At 44.7% G+C, this 25,030-nt stretch overlaps 1 protein-coding gene across 1 annotated transcript in view; it reads left to right on the top strand.

The window, feature by feature from the left end:
* LOC308306872 (phenylalanine--tRNA ligase, mitochondrial-like) overlaps positions 1-24,693 on the top strand; it is a gene marked incomplete at its 3' end in the record, with an annotated part of 141,902 nt that extends 117,209 nt beyond the window's left edge. Inside the window, exon 11 of the mRNA XM_080751926.1 lies at positions 24,555-24,693. Coding sequence (XP_080608052.1) covers positions 24,555-24,693 — 139 coding nt within the window. The remainder of the gene's footprint in view (positions 1-24,554) is intronic.
* Between the last annotated feature and the right edge of the window lie 337 nt (positions 24,694-25,030).

Below are 25,030 nucleotides of genomic sequence, written 5' to 3' on the forward strand. Positions count from 1 at the left end.
CCATTGACTGTAATTAAATGAATACAATTCAACCAACAAGAGGGGAAATAGCAACACCCCCTTTAGGCCATTAATGAGAACTGCAGTGTCTCCATTACTTCCTCATTCGCATCATTTCCAGAGAGCGATGCTTGCCCCTGATTGCATTGCCCTTTGTTATCATACACCATTGGAGTTGTTCTCCTAATTATCTGTAGTTGCTGTCCACTTGCAAGTTAAAATCTCAACACAGCAAAATCCAGCGTCTTTATGCTCATTACTCAACATATTATATCTTCATACTGTATACTTTGATAAACGAAAGCATGAAGCCAAGTTTCTCTGGTTTTTGCTCGCAGTGCAGTTTACCTGCATAAACAACAGAAACACTTAATCTCTCTCTCTCTCTCTCTCTCTCTCTCTCTCTCTCTCTCTCCCCCCCCCCCCCCCCCCCCCCCATTGTTCTGTACTTTTACTTTACTTTAGTATTTCCATTTTACAATACTTTATACTTCCATTCCATGCATAGACAAGTCATTTTATGTTTGGTTGTGCTTGAGTGTTGTGCCCTGAAAATAGCAGATCTACAAGCTCACAGCTTCTCACGATTTGGGAGCTTGTAGATCTGCTATTTTCGAGCAGCGCTAACCGCTCCTACATCTGGCTTTGTGTGTATGCAGGTCCGTATGTCTGTCCCGCAGAGCTGGGCATTGGCCAAACCTGGCTGGACGTTTAACACATTGGATACCATTATTTGCGTAATTATTTGGCTGCACCATTCACTTACGCTTTATTTTGAAGAGCCCCGGAAGCCACGATCATGTCCATGTTGTCAGTTTGTTTACATTTGGTCGCAAAACTAAAATCCTAACTAATCCTAAATGTGCATGTCGGAAAGTCGCAACTCACCGAACATTTTGGAGGTTTCGGAGGTACTATGGACAGGCCTTTAGACGTCTCCAGGCGTCTTAACGGGAAATCGGCGCCCATTAACCCTGTGGACATCTTACCCCAGGGCTCCACTGGCGACGTCGCGTTGCTCTGCGTCTCCTCTGACGCCGTCACATTGATGTCCGACCGGCTCCACCGCAGCGCAGCGCGGCTGTGACTGTGAGGTATTCATTCTATGGCCAATATAGCCCATTTCCAAAACAACATGAAAATCACTTTCAAACAGGAATAAAACTATTTGTGACCTGAATGTGAACGTATAGCGCACACTATGTTCAGCAGAGAGCAGCAATGCACCACTGACCACTTTGTTTTGTCATGATTATAGCCTGTTGTACATAATTTTATCAAAGTAGACCGCTGTAATTACATAAAAAAAATATGCTAGGATTTTTGGGACATCTAGTCACCCTTGTGAATGGATAGCCAACAGCAGAAACGCACGTACAGTATATAGCCTACATTTAAATATAGCCTACAATGCATTTATTCATATTTTATACATGACTGGACGTTGTGGACGCCGTCAAAAAATTTAACCGGGGCGATTTTCGAGTTTGGACGCCGTCACCGGAGCATCCGACGTTGACGTCGCCGTCGGCAGTGGAGCACCCTTCATTGATTAAAACGGGAGCGTTCCCAACGTTGACGTTGACGCGACGCTCGACGCGCCCGGTGGAGCCGGGGGGTTAGGCATCCATTCGTTACTACCCCCCCCCCCCCCACACACACACACACACACACAATTTATCCAAGTACTCTATCCATCTCTGGTCACCCCCCCTTCCACACACACACCTTGTTAAAAACTATTTCCTTCTCTCTCTCTCTCTCTCTCTCTCTCTCTCTCTCTCTCTCTCTCTCTCTCTCTCTCTCTCTCTCTCTCTCTCTCTGTCTCTCTCTCTCTGTCTGCTGCATCTCTCCACTTTGCTCCTCCGTTCCGATCCTCCCTTTCTGCCATAATTCACGTTAAACTTTCTCTCATTTATTATCTCTACCCCATCCCTCCATCTCCCCACCACTTCAAACAGCCTCTCTCTCTTTCTCTCTCTCTCACTCTCTCTCTCTCTCTCTCTCTTGCTCAGTGTGCTTTATTGGCAGAAGAGTAAACAAAATCGCCAAACCATCCTCTCTTTTTCCAATTTAGTCTCTCTCTCTCTCTCTCTCTCTCTCTCTCTCTCTCTCAGACGTGCTGACTCATGGCTGGTGGAAAGATGAGTGCGGTCACGCCCTCCACTTGTTTACTGGCCCTCACTTTTATTAGGAAGAACGAGAGGGAGAGGGCGAGAAAGAGAGAGAGATAGGGAGGGTGTGTGGAGATGGAGACAGATGGTGAGAATGAGAGAGACCGAGAGATAATTTGGAAACATTTGTGTCAAAAAGAAGTGAAAGAATGAAATGTCTCTCTCTCTCTCTCTCTCTCTCTCTCTCTCTCTCTCTCTCTCTCAGAAAGACACACTGCCCTGCTGTCTGTCTCCCTCTAAACTTTCATACTAGGGGTGTAACGATATAGTAACTGCATCGAAATATCGTCTTTTAAAATCGAAGTATATCGTAATGAAAACCTGCACTATCCACACCATTCACACAGATGTAATGTCTTTGCTAAATCGTTGCTATATCGATTTTAAATCGTTGAATCGAATCGTATTGTATCGCCATGAATGAACCAATATCGTCCATGTATCGTATCGTCAACCATGTATCTGATATGTATCGAATCGCTATTAAAATATATTGTTACACCCCTATTTCATATTTCTGTCTTTTTGGCTCTCCTACACTGTCTCCCTCTCAGCATACTGTCTCTCGCCCATTCTAGAATATATTTTCATTGTCAACAAAAAAACATTTCTTTTTTCAGCATGCTAACTTCCCAGGAAGAAAAAGATGGTAGTTTTTATTAGCTTGGAACTTAATGATGTCATTGGTAAACAGGTTTCTTCTGAACTGTCAGTGTTAATAGTTTAACATAGCTCATAAAGACAAAGTATGTGGAGGGGGGAAAAAACAATAAGGTTAGGTTTTAATTATCTGGCTCTGTTGTTCACAGAGCTTTGTCATTATGAATGTTGTTGCTGTCACGTGGAAACCTATTTAAATGATAGAAATAGAAGATTCACAACATGTCACGATGCAACGCGCTGTGAGGTTGTAGATCTGCTATTTTCACAACTTTTGCAGGGAATTAATTTGACAAAGAAAACATAGAAATTTGAAACTCGCCAGCAGGCCTGTGTGTGTGTGTGTGTGTGTGTGTGTGTGTGTGTGTGTGTGTGTGTGTGTGTGTGTGTGTGTGTGTGTGTGTGTGTGTGTGTGTGTGTGTGTGTGTGTGTGTGTGTGTGTGCGTGCGCGTGTGCGTGTGTGTCTGTTTGTAAGAAACAGTGTTGTCTGTCTCAACCTCCCTCACTTCATCCTGGCTTTTCCTAAATGTCAAGATCCCTCCCTGCTTTGTCTTCTCTCCTCTCCTCATCCTATATTAAAATTGGCTAATGGGAGGGCGGGCTGACACGTCACTCTGACTCAGACATAACCAGAGCCACAGATCCGACCGCTAAGCCCATGGTCGTGTCGTCCTGGGCATTTGTGACTGAGCGACTTCAAACTCGGCACGTGCATCGGGAAGGCTTTGAGGGAGTGCGGTGCCCCCCGCCGAGTCGTTCGGATAAACAATGCATTTGTCCAGAGCAACCGATCCCACCGATCGGTTTCATAAAGTTTTAAGTCTATAGAGCAGTGCTACTCAACCCGCGGCCCGCGGGCCGCATGCGGCCCTTTCCGCATGTCTGTGCGGCCCGTCATGATCATGCCAAAAAAAATATGATTTTTCTAAGCCTGTCAAAGTTAACGCGAAACGCAGTGATGTTTGACCCTCGGTGCACTCCGTAGTTAGGGATAATAAGAGTCAGGAAGCGAATGCAGTAGCAGTGCAGAGATGCAGGCGGCTACACTAGAGCTACAGTACAACGAGACAGTCAGACAGACAAATATGCGGAGATTTTGCAGCAGACAACCACAGTCGGGCTCACTGGAGCGGAGACGCATGACGGTCGTGCGATATGAACGGCCGCGAATCCCGCGATCGTCATGTTTCAGTCTAATGAAGACCTAGCCCTTGTCTCCGCTGCTTGTCTCTCCCTCCGCGACTCCGCCAGTCAGCTCCGACTATAACTCTATGGCACCGACAGTGCAAGCATTCCAACAGATCGCGCTGCAGCCAAGGAACTATGCTTATTAACACAAATCTCCTCCAACGAGCTGTTGTGTTTTACAAAGCTCAAAGCATCAAACTGTTTTACAATACAGTGCATCTGAGGGGGAGTTGAACTGTACTTGAGTTATTTTTCCATACAATAACTCTCTTCACCAAAAATAGCCGATCTACAAGCTCACAATGCATCTTGTGGTGAGCTTGTAGATCGGCTATGTCCCCCAAGAATAGGGATGCTGGGGTTTGAGTGATTGAATAATAAGTATAAACGTTTATTTATTTTAAATCTGTCCTATTAATGAAAAGGAGTGTTAGTGGCATGAGAAAACATACCTTTACATTGCCAAAGTTCACTAGCTTTGCATACCCAGACACAGGGGAGGTTACAAAAAGGTTGAACCAGAACTGTTCATTTTCACTTCACATTTTGTGAATAAAGCCTAATTTGATAAAAAATTCAAATGTCATCAATTTCATCATTCCATCCATGACAATCTTTTGGTTCAATGAGGTTTGGCCTGGCTTATGGAAATGTGGCTGTTTTCTGTGCGTTTCCTTAATTATTAGACTGTGTACAGTACAAAATCAATGTAAACGTCCAAAATAGGACCGTCATTTTTAGCTTGCGGCCCTTTGGACTTTTGGTATTTTGCTGAGTGGCCCCTGAGCCATCTCAAGTTGAGTAGCCCTGCTATAGAGGGTATATGCATGTTTATAAAGTGACAATTTAAGGACTTTTTAATACCTCTAAAATGACAAATTAAACATTGGCCAAATTTTCAAATATTAGAGGCAGAAATTGTGAAGATAGCCGACCAGTTAAAATATGATTATTTTGGGGGTCGCGGCCTGCAAAGGTTGAGAACTACTGCTGCAGACAGACAGAGAAATCTCCATATATGGGCACAAAAGGGACACAGACAGACGGGGACAACGGGTACTCTGACAAAGCCCCGACAATATGACTCCGATCGGTGGTGTGAAATATATAGGTGTGAGAAACCTTAGATGTGAGGCCCAATCCTCTATCTAGTGTTGTAAATTCTCTCCATTTGCATTGCAGTGTGTTCCCATATTCGGGGGTTAGCCCGTAGTGTTAGCATAGTAGTAGTTTGTCCCTGAATAGCTCTGTGTGGAGTGTGCTGTGTGTGTGTGTGTGTGTGTGTGTGTGTGTGTGTGTGTGTGTGTGTGTGTGTGTGTGTGTGTGTGTGTGTGTGTGTGTGTGTGTGTGTGTGTGTGTGTGTGTGTGTGTGTGTGTGTGTGTGTGTGTGTGTGTGTGTGTGCGCTTGTGCAGCAGCAGTAATGTTTTATGAGTGTGTGTTGGATGGAGAGCTATAGCATCTCAACAGTCGGATAAATTCATAGCAACCAGCCTCTGCCTGCCAATGACCCAAGGGCCTGTGGGTAATTGGGTTGCGCACGCACACACACACACACACACACACACACACACACACACACACACATTTGTATTACTATACTTTTGAGGACAGCAACATTTTAAGGTTGTCGGTTTTTATGAATACATTCCTTTTCTTTTGCTTTTTGCTTTTTTTCCTTTTAACTGTAAGCCTAAAGTCAAGAGTCTAATAAGGTTTAACCATAAAACAATAACTTCTCTAATGAGGACCAGGAAAAAGGTTCTCACAATATTTGTATTTCTCCAATTATACTATATTTCTGAGGACATTTGCCCCTCACAATGGCAGGTATAGAAATACACGCGCACGAGCGTTGTGCACAATCACACACACAAACGCACATACACAATACATTAACACGTACAAAACCCATCACATAGAATCACACAGGGGAAATACGAGGACTGTGTGGACCCACACACAGCCCAGGGCTGATACATTTCTTTAATTCTTCTGGGTAGTGTTGTATTGTAATATCACCAACACTGTTCTATGTATTAACACAGAGACAGACGGACAGACAGACAGACATACAGCTATACAGAGTGACAGAGAAAGACAGAGACGGAGAGAGAGAGACAGTAAGGGAGAAAGAGAGACAGAGCGTTGAAAGACTGATTTCTCGAACAATAAAACAATAATGTGTTTGTGTCTGTGCGTGTGTACGTGCGTGCTTGTGAGTGAATCCCAGAGTGAAACAGAAAAGTGAGACAATCAAATAAACAGAAGACAATATGAAGCAATAAGTCCCGATGTGTGGAGGCTTAATGTGCTTACTGTTCCACACGTCAGTCTGGGTTATCGTCACACTAGGTCTGGACAATATATTATATCCTTGCCGTCGGGCAGATACCTCTTGTCTCCACATTTTACCTGTTTGTGTAACTTTTTTTTAAAATATATTTTCGTGAACGGAAATGCCGGCTTCTGTTACTTGAATTTTGGGAGGTGTAGTTCCAGACTCTGTATAGCAGGGGTCTTCAATGTTTTCAGGCCAAGGACCCCTTAGTTGAGAGAGAGATGAAGCAGGGACCGCCACAACCTGTTCATAGATTCCATACAGTTTCATTGTTTGACAGCACAATCATCAGTGTATTTTGGATTCATGTCAATTTGTGTTTTCAGATATTTAACCACTTGAACCGTCAATACTTAATACACTTGAACTTTAACTCTGTACTTAGTCTGCTCTTTTTCCCCTCTACACCAAAGCTCTCTGCCAAAAATAGCCGAGCTCTCAACGCCTCGTGAGCTTGTAGATCTGCTATTTTTGGCTAAAGTTCTCAGAATATGAACACTAGGGTTCAAGTGGTTAATATACTAAAAAAGGAGAAAAAAAAACTATCTATCACTCAAAGATTTGGAGGACCCCCTGTAGTAACTCTGAGGACCCCCTAGGGGTCCCGGACCCCCTGTTGAAGACCTCTGCTGTATAGCATTCAGACATTGGGGTAATAGTTGTGTGGCTATGCAAGACTAGTGGTGACCCAGCTGAAGTTGGCCACACCCGCAGTGTTGCTGTATGGTAAAAAGGGAGGGGTTGATTTTATGATGTCATTAAAGCGGTGTATTTCAATTGGGCCTTTTGACTTTGAGGCTTTCAGCTTTCAGGAAGAAACCAAAAATACACATGGAAGACATATTTGCATATTATAACCACACCTGGGGGTCTATTAGAGTAATGTTAATTAACTCCATAGACACGTACAAAACAGAAAAAGTACCAAATTATGGCACCACCTCTTTAAGGGGGGCCTGGACCCCAGGTTGGGTTACAATGTTAAAGGAACACTTTGCCCATTCTGAACTTTAAATCCCATTGTTCATATGATGCCTAAACACAAAACTCATGTATTCTGTATTTCTAAGCAAAATGTTATAATGTCAGAGCAGTGAGTCAGGCGTTATGGTCGGTGTTATGTTCTGACTAAATATTTTATTTTTTCTTCATCACATGTATAGCGTACATTCTGTACAGGAGGGAGAGAGGGAGGGGTGGATGGATGGAGGCTGTAAGCCAATACAAATTGGGAATTCATCCTGGCAAGTGTATGCACACACACACACACACACACACACACACACACACACACACACGTTCTCTCTCTGTCCCCTTATGTGACCCTAGCGAACATGCTGACTGTATGATTCACCAGGATGGGACAGAAGGTGTGTGTGTGTGTGTGTGTGTGTGTGTGTGTGTGTGTGTGTGTGTGTGTGTGTGTGTGTGTGTGTGTGTGTGTGTGTGTGTGTGTGTGTGTGTGTGTGTGTGTGTGTGTGTGTGTGTGTGTGTGTGTGTGTGTGTGTGTGTGTGTGTGTGTGTGTGTGTGTGTGTGTGTGTGTGGGTGGGTGGGTGGGTGGATGAACCTTCCTTTATTATCCCACGGGGGAAATTCAGTTGCCCAGAGGCAGCACAGCAGTTAAGGTTACAAGTTACAGAGAAGAAAGAAAAAGAGTACTGTAGTGTGCAGTCCAAAGAGCAAGCAAAAAAAAAGACAAATAAAACATAAAGTGTCGAAAGCTATTGCAAAAAAAAAGAAGAATATATACATAAAGTGACCACGAAACATTCAACGCTCATAAGTGACACGTCACACACACAAAAAAGCTATATTCAAAGCATAACTTAATAAACAGTGCCAAAAAAAAAAAGTGCACATAACAGTCACTGCTAGTCAATGCAGTCATGCAACACAAGTATCACACCGCCATAACAACACCGCAATAGTACACAGAGCGACCAGCACAAAGGACTTTCCAAGTCTTTCGCACCTCCGTCCTGGGTAGCGGAAACGGTTGTTTCCTCTCATACTCCAGTATTAAGATCTCTGTGTGTGTGTGTGTGTGTGTGTGTGTGTGTGTGTGTGTGTGTGTGTGTGTGTGTGTGTGTGTGTGTGTGTGTGTGTGTGTGTGTGTGTGTGTGTGTGTGTGTGTGTGTGTGTGCGTTCTATAGCATATAGCACATTTCATACAGAGTGAACTAAAAATGCCAAAACAAAGACAATAAAAATGAAATTAATCATTGTACCAGTATTTAAATAATAAAACATAAAATTTGAAACAAAAACAAAAGATGCGCTCCACATAAAACGAATAGTGAGAAAGAGAGAGAGTGTGCGCTACTTGATCAATACAATTGTTTTGCTGCTGAAAAGCAACACTGCATTCCAACATGTAGTTAAACAATGTATTAAAAAATGATCTACACCACCGTACACTGAACTAAACACACAGGGCATAACTGGTTAGATCTCTCCCTCAGTTGAAAGTGATCCCGCCTCCATTTCCCCAGTAATGACTCCCCCTTCCTGTCTCCCACCATCCTAATGCAATTAACACACACACACACACACACACACACACACACACACACACACACACACACACACACACACACACACACGCGCACATACACTCAAGTATCTTCCTGTTTGCCTTTAAATTGATATTGATCTTTAAGTGTGTGCAACACACACACACACACACACACACACATTTTGATAAGAGTGACTCAGTTGAGATGATATACTGTGTGTGTGTGTGTGTGTGTGTGTGTGTGTGTGTGTGTGTGTGTGTGTGTGTGCGAGAGAGAGACATTGAGAGAGAGAATGATGGACAGACTGTGTGTGAGACAACTGACACAAAATGGCCGGCGGCAACATGTGAGCTCTGCCTCTGATCCATTTCTAATCAGTTCATGCAAATAAGTTCTGGCAAGGAGAGAGGTGAGGAGTTTACAACCTAGAAGCAATCTCTGTGAACACACACACACACACACACACACACACACACACACACACACACACAACAGCAAATAAGTGATAAATCTGTTACTGATTGGAGGGAATGCCACTACCCTATTAACTATTCATGTGTGTGTGTGTGTGTGTGTGTGTGTGTGTGTGTGTGTGTGTGTGTGTGTGTGTGTGTGTGTGTGTGTGTGTGTGTGTGTGTGTGTGTGTGTGTGTGTGAGAGAGAGTGTGAATGTTTGTTTGGGTGAACTGAGGCGAATATGATTTTATGTGAATGCTATGAAAAGTGACACCTTGTGCAGAATAACGCGAGCAGAGCTGTGTGTGCGTGTGTGTGTGTGTGTGTGTGTGTGTGTGTGTGTGTGTGCATGCGTGCATGCGTGTGTCTAAGAGGACTAGTGGTTAAGATTTTCACTGCTAAAAGCACAGATCAGCTTTCCTACTGTCTGTCTTCGTTATAGTGTCTTAGCTTTCCTAATGTCTGTCTCTACGCGCACTTTGGAAACGCACATGAGTTCAGGGCGGAGCCATTCGTTTTCACCACTGTCGGTAGTTTAGCTACTCACCAGCGTCGGCAGTTTAGCTTCTCACCAGCGTCGGCAGGTTAGCTACTCACCAGCGTCGGCAGGTTAGCTACTCACCAGCGTCGGCAGGTTAGCTACTCACCAGTGTCGGCAGGTTAGCTACTCACCAGCGTCGGCAGGTTAGCTACTCACCAGTGTTGGCAGGTTAGTTACTCACCAGCGTTAGTTTCACTGAGGTTAGGGTTAAGGTTATTTTTAGGTGGTCGCACCTCCGCACTGTCCAAGCGAACAAAAAGGAGCGATCTCTAGCACTGGCTCAGCTCCGGCTCAGCCAATCAAAAGCTTCCGTGGGCGGGGTTTGCCCATAACTCATGTGCGTTTCCAAATAATGCCTCTCCTACACTGTCTCCCTCTCAGCTTTCCTGCTTTCTGTCTCTCCTATACTGTCTCCCTCTCGGCTTTACTTATGTCCGTCTCTCCTACGCTGTCTCCCTCTCAGTTTTTCTAATAGTCATGATGCAACCGCTGCCTCTCAGAGACTGGGTCAATCTCTTTCAATCATTTGAGAGTGGGTATGGGCAAAATATAGGAATTGCTGAAGGGAACCGTCACGAAACACACAATTAAGAGGGAATCGTCAAAGAACCGGAATGGTTAAAATCCTAAAGGATCCCAGCCCTACACAGACTATAAACAGTTAACAATAGTCATCTAACTATCTCCATGTCTTGCAGGCAAATAGTCATGAAGCATTAAAAAACACTGACTTTTAAATTGAAAACGCTCTGATTTTTTATCCTTGCTCTCCAAAGGTCAAGTGTGGAGCCCGACGAGTTTAACGAGCAATTAGCAGACAGGAAACGAGCACCAAGGACACGCTTAACGAGCATCAGCTAAACAGCCAGAGCCAGTTAAATTATTCACCAAGTACAATGACAAGAGAGCACAACCCATATGTTCTGCAGCCAGCCAATGGCACAGACCCTGGTGTGGAGGGGATTTGCATAAACGGGTCAAGAAGAAACTGTGGGACGTTCCCTTCCCAGCATGCAACAGCGACGATCCGCCAAATAAATGTAAATAAGACGTCAGTAGTGACACAGGAGAGGTCATTCTATGTATACTGTAGTAGCCTACAGTACCTGACTCACATTGTTCCCAAGTAGGCCGGTATCAGCCCAGTACAGTTCAGTACTATACATTAGTCTAATCTAGTGTACTGTATGTAGAACAGTGGTTTTCATCCCTGGGAGCCAATGACGTCTTATGACGTCTTTTCGGCCGCCACTAGGCAGCAGAAAAATGGCAAAAAATGCTGAGATTACCTTGTGGGTTTGTGTATGTGCGTGCCCCCTTGTGGGTGTGTGGGAAAACACACTCCATTGTAAACAATGCTGGAGCAGGGTTGATTCATTCTGCTGCAACTCTGGAACCGTTTGTCCGATTGACAAAATTGTTTTTTCCGCTGAATCACAAAGACTGTGTCTGTTTGCGTGAACTATCAGTGAACCCTAACCCACACCCTTGGTGGGGTTGGCGATAGGGCTTTTCTGTGTGGAGTTTGCATGTTCTCCTCGTGTCTCCTAGGGTAGATACCCTCACAAAAACATGCAGTAATCCTGGTCTCCATAATGCCTCCCCCTGGCCAGCCAGGGCGCCTGATGGAGGGGAAAGGAACTGGGTTGGAATAACGTGTTCCTTCTACGCGCTACGTCCAAACCGGGGAAATACCCACTGTCAGGTGAAAAGAAGCAACTTGGACTCCTCAAGCATAGAAGGAAGCATAATAGAAATATTGTTCGAACATGTAGTATATATCAGCATGAGACGACGGCGCTTTCACTTGAAAACGCCATTAATTTAATTATATTTCAATTTTTCAGTTAAATCTTTCTCAAACAGTTTATCATGTAACATGTAATCACCATGCCACATCCATGTGTCACAGCAGCAACAGCAACCAGTGAGAATGAAACAGCTAAGAGGAACAGGAAGTGATGCCCAACTTTCACGCAAGGGCTCATGGGACACGCGTGAATCAAAACAGCATCCCGGTTTCGACAATGGAACAAGGGGGGAGCGCTTGTTTTCGGTGGAGATGACGGAGGCATGCCGGCGTTATATTATAAACACAATCTAACAACGATCTAGCAATCATGACATAGGTTATTTATTATAATCACTAATTCACTATGAAGTGTCTTTAATTATAATTAAAGTAAAAATTGTCAAATAACAAACAAGGACAAATTGTTCTGCCCACATTATCAAACCAAAATGCCTAAACTACTGTAAATGTAGGCCTATTATAACTATGATAATGGTTCTTAATTAATCCCAATTATTAAGTATAATACTTGACCTTATAAATATAGAATGTTTATGGTTATATATGTTATGAAACATCGCATAGTCGAGCGTTGCGACCGTCGCATGAGCCGACTCAGCGCCGTTACCGACTTATGTGCCGTTATGGACAGAATAGTAAATCTTCAGCCCCCCGAATTTTGGTCCAGGGGAACACAACGGAGCGCTCCCTACCTCCGGTTCAGCCAATCACAAGCTTCCACTGCCGATACCGGGATGCTGTTTTGATTGATACACGCATGGGACACAGGGGAATTTTGTTTTCGTAGCCTATACTACATGTTGAGGGTTTGAATAGCTACTCACTTGCCTTTATTAATTAATGGCCCATGAATCTTAACGGCAGCACTCTTAAACCAAAATGTACATGCAGTTTGTGACGCTCCAACACTATGGACACATTTGGAGTAGTTGTTGAGGGAAGGTGATTTGCTGCCCGTTCATCTATCGTTAAGCAGACTGGTCGTGAGTTGACTTTATGTCCCTGCTCATGTGTTTCACTAGGAAAGGCTCTGCAGAATGGACACTTAATCTACTGTTCTGGCTGAAGATTTACTGTCCTGTTTCAATGACAGACTTGCCTTGTGAAAGAAACCAACCTCTGCATGCACGTGTTTATATGAACGGATTAATATCAGATTATTGTGCCTGTCTGCCAGTCAGTCAATCAGTCAGTCTGTCAGACAGACAGACAGACGGATAGACAGACAGTCATGTCATTGCATAATGATGACATCATCATTGGAGTGACTGCAGTGCGTCACTCACCTTACTGTCACCCAATCATCTGCTGAGAGAGAGGGGGGGGGGGGAAGAGAGAGAGAGGGCGATAGAGAGAGATAAGGAGAGATGATGACAACGGAGTAAGGATAGAATAGAGAGGAGGGGTGGAGGATGGAGAGAGACAGAGAGAGAGAGAGAGAGAGAGGGGGGGGGGGGCGTTGGATGAAAGCAAAGGAGAGGATATTGAAGGTTGGATGTTATGGAGCTGCTGTACTGATTTGACTTAATGTACTCATTAACACAGCGACAGACAGACACGTTCAGAGAGGAAGTGCGGCCTAGTGAAGAATTTCTCTGCGTGTGTGTGTGTGTGTGCGTGTGCGTGTGCGTGTGCGCGTGCGCGTGTGCGTGTGTGTGTGTGTGCGTGCGTGCGTGTGTGATGTATTAGAGCTGTCAGCATCACACACCGCATCCTGCATCAACAATTAATTATTGCACCACACTAAGACGCACGCACACACACACACACACACACACACACACACACACACACACACAAATAAATATAGCAGTCAAACAGACACAACATGCCCACTGATAGGCTAATGAATGCACACACAATCAATCACACACAAACGCGCGCACACATGCACGTGTGCTCACACCGCACGTACACACACACACTATAAATATGAAAGTTTCTTATCTGGCATAAAATATATCTTCTTCTCTGTATTTGCTGTTCCTTCTTTCTTCTTTATGTATCCAAGTATCTCTCTCTCATCATCTGTGCCCCCCCCTCCCCCTCCCCCTCCCCTCTCTCTGTATCTCTTTTATGTTTGAGTGGTGACAACTGCTCCTACATCTGGCATAGCTGAATGGTATAGGGAGCCCGCCTAGGGAACCAGAGCTCCTGGTTGTCCCTGGTTCGATTCCAGGCCAGGGTAGCAATGTCGATGTGTGTTCCTGAGCAAGACTCTTAAGTAACCCCTAATTGCTCACATGCTCCTTGTGGGCAGTGAATCAGCTGGGTTGGGCTGAAAATGCTTAATTTCCCTCGCGGGACGAAATAGGTATATATTATTATATTTGTCTGTTTGTATGTACGTACGTATGTCCCATACTTGGCTCATTGGCCAAGCCTCACGGGATGCTTAATGAAATGAACCAATAAAAAGCACCGCTCATGGGTGGGATTTTTTTTTATTTATTTTTTTATTATTGAACAACCCAATTTAGTAATGTTAAACGGTGCCCGTTGGGAATCCATGCCCCACCCGGTTATGTAGTACCCGGTGTACCCGTTGTCAGATTACCTGGGGCGGCATAGCTCAGGGGTAGAGAAACCGTCATTAGAGCACGAAGGGTTCCCGAAGGTTTCCAGTTCGAATCCGGGCTCCCCCTGAGTTAATGTCGAAGAGTCCTTGAGCAAGACTCTGAACCCCTAGTTGCTCCCGGTGAGTAGGTTGGTGCCTTGCATGGTTTCCTCCGCCACCGGTGTATGAATGTGTGTGTGAATGGGTGAATGTAATGCACAATCTATATAAAGCGCCTTGGATAAAAGCGCTAATGCACCATTTACCATTTACCTGTCGCATAATTTTTTGTCCATACTGTATATGGTGATCTCTGTAGCTGTCTGTCTGCCTGTGTCCCTTTTATGCCCATATATGGAGATCCCTGATGTCATAACTATATGGGAATATAGTTATGACATCTATATGGGAATGTCGGTTTGATCATCCGTTCTGGACAACGCCTATTTGAACGACTCTTCTTCTTTCGTGTTTCACCGACTCGACACTGGGCATATGAATGTTCTTTGGAACACTCATACAGTATATGGGCTTGTGGGTATATTGGTCATATCGGAACACCTATTTGACCGACTCAACACCATATTGTGCATATTACTGTCCCTTGTGTCGTCAGTGTCACACGTGCCGAGTTTGAAGTTGGTTGGTCGGGCGGGCGGGCGGTTCTGGAGGTGAATAACAGGCATTCACACAATGATGGGAACCATGCAAGGAACCAACCTGCTCATCGGGAGCAATTCGGTGTCTTGCCCAAGGGCACTTCGACATTAATCCAGATGGAGCCCCGGATCGAACTGCAAACCATATCATTGCTGTCGATAGCAAATTAATGTCCTACTTTGTCGCATCATGACTGTGTCAAGCAAAAGTAGTGTAAAATAACTGATCTACAAGCTCTGTTTAGAAGGTGTAAGTGTGTGTGTCGGTTTTGAAAATATTTAACTAATGAAAAGTATGAACTAGTGACTAAATAATAACTACATTAGATCGATTGGAACTTTTTTTTCTTCTTTTCATTTCCTGAAGGTTGTGATGTGATTCATTCCATAGTGTTTATTATAGTCATAAATGTTACATGATCATTGTTCCAGAGTACAAACAAGCTGTCATCCACAATACAACCATGAATAATTCTGATTATTCATTCTAAATGTCTCTCTCCCTCACTAACAGTTGTCAGTTGTGTTACTGATGCGTGTTGTGAACTCAATGACTGGTCTTTTACACACACACACACACACGCACACGCACACACACAAAGAGGCTGTTGCGTACTGTCCATCTGTTGGAACACCAGGAGACATTTAACAGAAAAACGCGCACGCACGCACGCGCGCACACACACACACACACACACACAGAAGGCAGATAGAAGACAGACGGAATTGTACAGCAGTTATATAACTGAAACATTAGAGGACTAGAAGACACAGAAAGAAAAAGAAAGAAAGAAAGATGTTTTGTGTGATATATCTCTCCTCTCTGGGATTGCAGAGCTCTCAGATGTCTGACCAATCAGGGCTCATGTCTCAGATGTCTGACCAATCGGGTCCCAGGGCTCATGAATAATCAACCTGTCTGCCCTCCTTATTGAAACACTGATAACCTGATCACTACTACTACTACACTGTGCGTGCGTGCGTGCGTGCGTGCGTGCGTGCGTGCGTGCGTGCGTGCGTGCGTGCGTGTGTGTGTGTGTGTGGATAGACAGGTTGTACTGCTGCAGTGACAATGTTAAATAATTGACACGTCTGTCTGCCTGTCTGTTGGGAACATCATTCCATGTCTGCATCTTTATCTGTCTGTCTGTCTGTCTGTCTGTCTGTCTGTCTGTCTGTCTGTCTGAGCACCACACACACACACACACACACACACACACACACACGCACACACGCACACACACACACACACACACACACACACACACACACACACACACACACACACACACACTTGTATATGGACGTGGAGATGTCAAAGACTATGTTCTTTGTATGTTGCTATCAGTTGCAGGTACTGTATATAGATGTTCATGGACACATACGATACATGAACATGAGATGAACACCAGCAGTTGTAGAAGAGGCATGCACCACTTAACCACTTATCCAATCTTATCCAACCCTAGCCCTTCATTTATAGAGCATTTTTAAAACGACAGTGTTGAACCAAATTGCTGTACACTCTAGTCTAAATCATACATGGGCAACTGGCGGCCCGGGGGCCACATGCGGCCCCCACCTTCGCTTAATGCGGCCCGCAGGTTAATACCGGAATACTGATATTATTGAATTCAGCTGTTACAATCCCTATCATGACCTGCTTTAATTCCGTTAGACTATATTAGTAGCTTAATGACTAGTATAGTAGGCTTTTTTATGTCCAATGCATTTGTATTATATAACTAAATGCGTTTGAAATTAAATCAAAATGTTACATTTCAGGACTCCAATTCAAAAATAACAAAAAAATATTCAGGATTCCAATTCAAAAGAAGCAAAAATAGCCGATCTACAAGCTCAAAACGCATGCGATGCGTTTTGAGCTTGTAGATCTGCTATTTTTGCTTCTTTTGTATGAGATACTAGAATGAAAAAGTAGGACGTATAGCAATATGCAATGTGGCCCTCTGGAGTGAAGGTGGAAATATAGTGGCCCTCACCATCATCAAAGTTGCCCACCCCTGCTTTTTTAACACATGGGCTGCTAAGGTTTATAACATTTATAGCTGTTGCTGCTGCCACCATTGACTTACGCTTTGTTTTGACGTGCCTCGCAAGCTTCGTGCGTGTGCACGTGCGTGTCCAGAGAAGATTGAGGAGGATAATCCATTTGTTTACAAACGCTCGCGAAACTAAAATCCAAAAATCGCGGTAAAATCGCGGTAAAGTGTCGCCGTGAAAACAATCAGCTCTCTGCTTCCATGGGGCTGTTTTCATGTCATTCTTAGATAAAGCCGTTCTTATGTTTCAAAGTAGAATCTAAAGCAATGTTAAGTCCTTCCGTGATGTCTTGCCCAGAGGGGCTGCCTGCACTGACTGGGTGACGTAATGCACTCAGGTCATTCAAAGGGCAGCTGCAGGCTCAAAAAGTTAACTGTTTGTTGCCTCGTCTGTGAACGAGATATCTTCCTGTGGCAGGGGGACACCTAGTGGCCATAACTCGTCCCTGAACGAGTTTGGCTCCCCAAGTGTTAAGCAGACTAGACGCTCGGCCGCCCGAGCGTCTAGTCGGCGCCCTGGCCAACTCGGGAACAATGTAAATAGGGGATGAATGCCCCGCCCTTTAATGCAAACCCCATTATACCTGTTGTCATAGGATCTGTTTTGACCATCTGTTTGCGTGTGTCCATTCATGCCCATATATGGGGATATCTATCTGTCTATATGGAGATCTCTGTAGGACCCGTTTAGACCATCTGTTTGCCTGTGTCCATTTATGCTCATATATGGAGATATCCGTATCTGTCTGTCTGCATCCATTTTATGCCCATAAATGGAGATCTATGCAGACACAGTGCCGGTTCCGGAAAACCCTGATGTCAGACATCAGAATCCGAACCTTTCGTGCTGGTTCCAGAAAATCGGATCGGGTCGAGGCCGGGCACTGCACTACCTCTGCGGCGGGGAACGCGCTTGCCGAATTTGAAATAGGGAATGAATGCCCCACCCTTTAATGCAAACCCCATTATACCTGTTGTCATAAGAGCCGTTTTGACCATATGTTTGCCTGTGTCCTTTTATGCCCATATAGGAACATCAGAATACGTAACCATGGCATTTTTTTGTTGACTCATGTGGCGTACGTGATCTCAGAGCATTTTATGATGTGATGTCACAATGAGTCAGCGCTTGCGCCGATTTCCTCCGGAACAGCCTGATGTCAACAATCAGCCCCGCATAAGGAGATTCCGAACGTTTCGCGCCGGTTAGGGAAAACCGCGCGTCGGGTCGGGTCGAGGCCCGGCACTGCACTCCGTGCCGCGGCGGGGAACGTGCGTGCCGAATCTGAAGCCGGTGGGACGAACGGTTCTCGAGATACGCGGATTACAGACAGACACGCAGACACGCACGCACGCAGAGACTTCTCGCATTTATAGATAGACTAGAAGCTCGGCCGCCCTTCGGGCGGCAGAGCGTCTAGTCGGCGCCCTGGCCAACTCGGGAACAATGTAAATAGGGGATGAATGCCCCGCCCTTTAATGCAAACGCCATTATACCTGTTGTCATAGGATCTGTTTTGACCATCTGTTTGCGTGTGTCCATTTATGCCCATATATGGGGATATCTATCTGTCTATATGGAGATCTCTGTAGGACCCGTTTTGACCATCTGTTTGCCTGTGTCCATTTATGCCCATATATGGAGTTATCTGTCTGTCTGCGTCCATTTTATGCCCATATATGGAGATCTCTGTAGGAACTGTATTGACCATCTGTTTGCCTGTGTCCATTTATGCTCATATATGGAGATATCTGTATCTGTCTGTCTGCATCCATTTCATGCATCTGTATCTGTTTGTCTGTGTCCCTTTATGCCCATTAAGGAGATCTCTGTATCTACTGTCTGTGCCTCCAACTGTGTTGCAGACACAGTGCTGGTTCCCCCTTTAATGCAAACCCCATTATACCTGTTGTCATAGGACCCGTTTTGAACATCTGTTTGCCTGTGTCCATTTATGCCCATATATGGAGATATCTGTATCTGTCTTTTTGCGTCCATTTTATGCCCATATATGGAGATCTTTGACCATCTGTTTGCCTGCATCCATTTTATGCCCATAAATGGAGATCTATGCAGACACAGTGCCGGTTCCGGAAAACCCTGATGTCAGACATCAGAATCCGAACCGTTCGTGCTGGTTCCAGAAAATCGCGTATCGGATCGGGTCGAGGCCGGGCACTGCACTACCTGCTGCGGCGGGGAACGCGCGTGCCGAATTTGAAATAGGGAATGAATGCCCCACCCTTTAATGCAAACCCCATTATACCTGTTGTCATAAGAGCCGTTTTGACCATATGTTTGCCTGTGTCCTTTTATGCCCATATAGGAACATCAGAATACGTAACCATGGCATTTTTTTGTTGACTCATGTGGCGTACGTGATCTCAGAGCCTTTTATGATGTGATGTCACAATGAGTCAGCGCTTGCGCCGATTTCCTCCGGAACAGCCGGATGTCAACAATCAGCCCTGCATAAGGAGATTCCGAACGTTTCGCGCCGGTTAGGGAAAACCGCGCGTCGGGTCGGGTCGAGGCCCGGCACTGCACTCCGTGCCGCGGCGGGGAACGCGCGTGCCGAATCTGATGCCGGTGGGACGAACGGTTCTCGAGATACGCGGATTACAGACAGACACGCAGACACACACGCACGCAGAGACTTCTCGCATTTATAGATAGACTAGAAGCTGGGCCGCCCGAGTCGGCGACCTGGCCAACTCGGAACAATGTAAATAGGGAATGAATGCCCCGCCCTTTAATGCAAACCCCATTATACCTGTTTTCATAGGACCCGTTTTGACCATCTGTCTGCCTGTGTCCATTTATGCCCATATATGGAGATATCTGTCTGTCTGTCTGTCTGTCTGTCGGCGTCCATTTTATGTCCATATATGGAGATCACTGCAGTTATAGTTCTGGGTCCATTTTATGCCCATATATGGAGATATCTGTCTATCTGCGTCCATTTTATGCCCATATATGGAGATCTCTGTATCTGTCTGTCTGTGTCCCTTTTATGCCCGTATATGGAGATCTTTGTGATTCTGCGTCCATTGTATGCCCATATATGCCATATATGGAGATATCTGTTTATCTGCGTCCATTTTATGCCCATATATGAGATCTCTGTCGCTTTTTTGCCCATATATGAAGATCTCTGCACACACAGTACCGGTTGCGGAAAACTCTGATGTCAGACATCAGCTCCGCATACGGGCATTCATTTTATTCCCATATATGGAGAACGCGCGTGCCGGTGGGACGAACGGTTCTCGAGATACGCGTATTACATACATACATACACACTCACAGAGATTTTTTGTTAACTCATGTGGCGTACGTGATGTCAGAGCTTTTTATGATGTGATGTCACAATGAGTCAGCGCTTGCGCCGATTTCCTCCGGAACAGCCTGATGTCAACAATCAACCCCGCATAAGGAGATTCCGAACGTTTCGCGCCGGTTCGGGAAAACCGCGCGTTGGGTCGGGTCGAGACCCGGCACTGCACTCCGTGCCGCGGCGGGGAACGCGCGTGCCGAATCTGAAGCCGGTGGGACGAACGGTTCTCGAGATACGCGGATTACAGACACACAGACAGACAGACAGACACGCAGAGACTTCTCGTATTTATAGATAGATAAGCATTAGTACATACTTAATTCATCATGAATTCATCATTTGTAAAGCACTATTCATACAGTACACTTGCGATTTATTACAAAAGATGACTTCACAATGAATTAAGCAAAACAATAAAAAAGGGGGATATAAAGGGTAGAAACACAACACAAGTAGAAAGTTCAAAGAGAAAAGCAACGGCAAAAACACAGTGTCGACACATCGCCTGTCGGAAACATTGACTCTCAGTCTAGATTAAAAGCCAAGGATACAAGTGAGTTTTCAAACGTCGATGTTTCAGGCAAGGTGTGGGCCGCTCTAAGGAGTGGAAGATCGAGCGGAAAATGATTGATCTCCCTGGTCTTCAGCCTTGTTTGTTGGGACCACTAGAAATGACTTGTCCGTGTATACCAGGGGTTTTCAAAGTGGGTGACGGGGCACGCTGGGGTGCCGTGACGGCAGTCCAGGGGTGCCGCGAGATCATTTGATAATATTTGGAATGTATTTGGACACTTATATTTGGAAAAAATATTTGGTATCATTTTAAACTTTTTGCCTGATGAAGGTTTAAATACCGAAACGTTGCATTACTTTATTACATTCCCCTTTTTGCATTGGAAGACAGTGTGCGTGGAGTTTTTGCCTTTTCAGTTCGCCGACCATTGTTTGGTCTCTCCTCGACGGCACCTGTCGCTGTAGGTGTGCAAAAGCCTTTCGTTTCATCATTTTAAACTTGAAGTACAAAGTTATTTTCAGTCAGTTCTAACCAAAATGGCTATTATCTCAACATTTTCCTCGCAACATAATCACAACAATATCGTCACTGTCAGGCAGAAACCTTGTATCTCCAAGTTTCAAATGTGTACGTCTTTTGGTAAATTAAAGCCCTGCTTCATCATACAAGACTGTTGCACAAACCTAGTGAAAACAGACGATCTACAAGCACACAACTTGTGTGCTTGTAGATCGGCTGTTTAATAGATGATAAATACAAAACGAACGGTTTTGGACATACAAGATTTCCACCCGACAACGACGATATGCTATAAATATAAGGTGCTGGGAGTGAAAATTATAATGTAGGGGTGCCTCGGATTAAAAAATGACAAAAAAGTTTGGGAACCCCTGGTGTGTAGACCGCAAAGATTTTGTGGGTTTTTTGGGGAAGATAAAAGCACTGTTATGTACATTGGCGCCAACCCATTTGAAGGGTTTAAAATAAACTGAATTAAAATCTCAAACTGGATCCTGTAACGAACTGTGAGCCAGAGGAGGGAAGCAAGAATCGGTGAGATGTGATCATACTTCTGTGTCCCTTAGAGCAGAGGTCTTCACCTGCAGGGGTACTACAGAGGTCCACAAAATTGTTGCTTGATTTAGAACACACACATATATATATATATATACCCCCCAACAAGGTGGTAAGGGGTCCCTGGCCTGAAAACATTGAAGACCCCTGCCTTTAGGAGCACTTAACTTGCATCTTGCATCAATAAAAAACAATTAACTGTCCAGAGCCCACCAAAGAGACACTGAGTGAATAGACAATATTGTACCATATTACAGTATAACGAGCATTAGTGCAGACCAATAATATGAAGATGAAATTTAGTGAAGCACTTGTATTGTATGTACAATAAATATTGTGTAAGTGTTACATTGCTAGCCTAACCCTAACCCTGTCTGTCTGTCTGTCTGTCTGTCTGTCTGTCTGTCTGTCTGTCTGTCTGTCTGTCTGTCTGTCTGTCTGTCTGTCTGTCTGGCTGGCTGTCTGTCTGTCTGTCTGTCTGTCTCTCTGAATGCAGTATCATATTTCATGTTTTCTTCTCTTTTCAAGGACGTTACAGATACAGTATATCTGCATGGTCTAGCTCTGTCTGTCTGTCTGTCTGTCTGTCTGTCTGTCTGTCTGTCTGTCTCTATGTCTCTATGTATCTGTATCTCTCTCTCTCCCTCTCCATTTCTGAATGAAATCGTACTCCACTACTCAAGGCTGGCCAAACTCAATCAATGTGTGTGTGTGTGTGTGTGTGTGTGTGTGTGTGTGTGTGTGTGTGTGTGTGTGTGTGTGTGTGTGTGTGTGTGTGTGTGTGTGTGTGTGTGTGTGTGTGTGTGTGTGTGTGTGTGTGTGTGTGTGTGCGTGCGTGCGTGCGTGCGTGCGTGCGTGCGTGCGTGCGTGCGTGCGTGCGTGCGTGCGTGCGCGCGTGCGTCTCTCTCTCTCTCTCTCTCTCTCTCTCTCTCTCTCTCTCTCTCTCTCTCTCTCCCCCCCCCCCTCTAAAATCTCCAGCTTGCAGTATTTCAGTCTCAGAGGATGGCAGCCCAGTTATTCATGACTTATTTCATTATTATTATTGACCGGAGCTGTTTGCTTGCTGTTACTGACTTTTACACTGCTGTTACACACTGTTATATCGTCAATGTCAGTTGGCCTAGTTTTCAGGACAAAACATAACTAGTTCATATTTGGTCAGACAAGCTCTTGTTAATACTTTTCGTTAGTTCAATATTTATAAATCCCACAGACTTAACCACTGTCTCTTTCAATTAATTTTGCGTAATCGCATATTTGCAAGCTCACAACGACACATTGTCACGTTGTTGTTCAGCTATTTTCACTGCTTTTCTGTGACACCCTTGTATGATGAAATAGGGCATTCATTTACAGGGGGAAAAACAACAAGCGTTTAAATATAGAGATACAGTATAAGGTTTCTGCCTGGTGGCGAGAAATGCTAGTGTAAAAGAGTGTTATACTGGTGTGATGAAGAGAGAAATAGATGGATGGATGTATAGATACAGAATTATGTAGAGTTAGTGAAAGGTTTTGTCTGATAGCTTCTTAAATAGAACAAATATGTTTTGCGTGCGTGCGTGCGTGTTGGGACATTTCCTGTGGCCGTTGGGCTTTGATAATGGATTGATCAATTATTCATCGGCCACACTGAGCCATCATACACTAATCAATGACGTGCGTTTGTGTGTGCGTGTGTGTGTCTCTCTCTCTCTCTCTCTCTCTCTCTCTCTCTCTCTCTCTCTCTCTCTCCATATTTGACTCTGACATTTCCACCAAACAAACAGATCTTCAATTATTCAGCTATCGCTCTGAGAAAGAGAGAGAGAGAGAGAGAGGTAGAGAGAGAGGGGGTAACAGACGTAGAGAGATGAAGCATGAAGAGTCATGTAATGTAGAGAGATACAGATGGACAGAGATATTACTCACAGGAATGATGTTACGCACACACACGCCAGCACACATGTGAGCACAAATAAACACACACACGCTCGCACACACATACTCACACAAGCTTGTACACACATACCGGTACACAAACTTACTCACACACTGGAGAGATGCAAAACAACACTAGAAATATAAATGTGTGCGTGCATGCTTGTTTTACCATGTTTGTTGTTCTTTTTATATATATAATTTACGTCATGTATCTTTCTTTCTTTTCTTTTTTTTTGCTGCTTTATTAGTACTTCTAATGTCCTCACCAGTACAGCAGAGTGTGAGAAATAGACAAGAGGAATGCGTATTTTAGTCTTGTTGAGTTGATAGCGCCAGTCTTCCATGTACAGTATTTCTATGGTTACTCCTAGTGCCGACCATCGCACTTCAGCGATGTTCGGCTGGGCGCTTTTGGGCGCTTCAAGCTGGCAACAGTTCAACCGTTCATTTGATCCTCCTGATTGTACGTGACAACCTGTCACATATAATCCCACATTGAATCGTTACCGCAAACGGACATTTGAGCAGTCATGCTGTGTGTGAGCGCTATGGATTGGACATGATATCTAAAGTGCTGCTCATCTCAAAAGGCGTTCTCTGTGGACTCACTCTCTCTCTCTCTCTCTCTCTCTTTGCACGTATGCACATAAATATTCTCTTGCTGTTCTACTATATCTAACACGGGCCCTTTGTCTCTGTGTCTCTCTCTCTCTCTCTCTCTCTCTCTCTCTCTCTCCAGGTCAGGTAGGAGGAGCCTATGTTTTCGTGTGGTGTACCGCCACATGGAGCGAACTTTGACCCAGGAAGAGGTTCGCCTGGTTCACCAGGAAATAGAGAGACAGACCGAGACACAACTGGGAGTGCAGGGGAGATACTGACCCCACCCCCAGTCCAACACAAGCACACATACACAACATGTTTTTTCCTTTCTTTAGTTTGCTCAATAAATCTGTTAATTGTTTGGAATACACTTGTCTCTATGTGAATTTATAGCCGTGTGTGTGTGTGTGTGTGTGTGTGTGTGTGTGTGTGTGTGTGTGTGTGTGCGTGTGCGTGCGTGCGTGCACACGTGCGTAACCCCATACAGTACATTGTTCAGCGGAATCCCTCAGGGCTCTATACTGATGTCTTTTCTGTTTTTGCTCTACATTAAACCTGTGAAAATAGACGATCTACAAGCTCGTAGATTTGCTATTTTCTGCAAAGGTTTTCCCC

The sequence above is a fragment of the Nannobrachium achirus genome, assembly GCF_963921795.1.
Source record: "Nannobrachium achirus genome assembly, chromosome: 21".
Classification (NCBI taxonomy): domain Eukaryota; kingdom Metazoa; phylum Chordata; class Actinopteri; order Myctophiformes; family Myctophidae; genus Nannobrachium; species Nannobrachium achirus.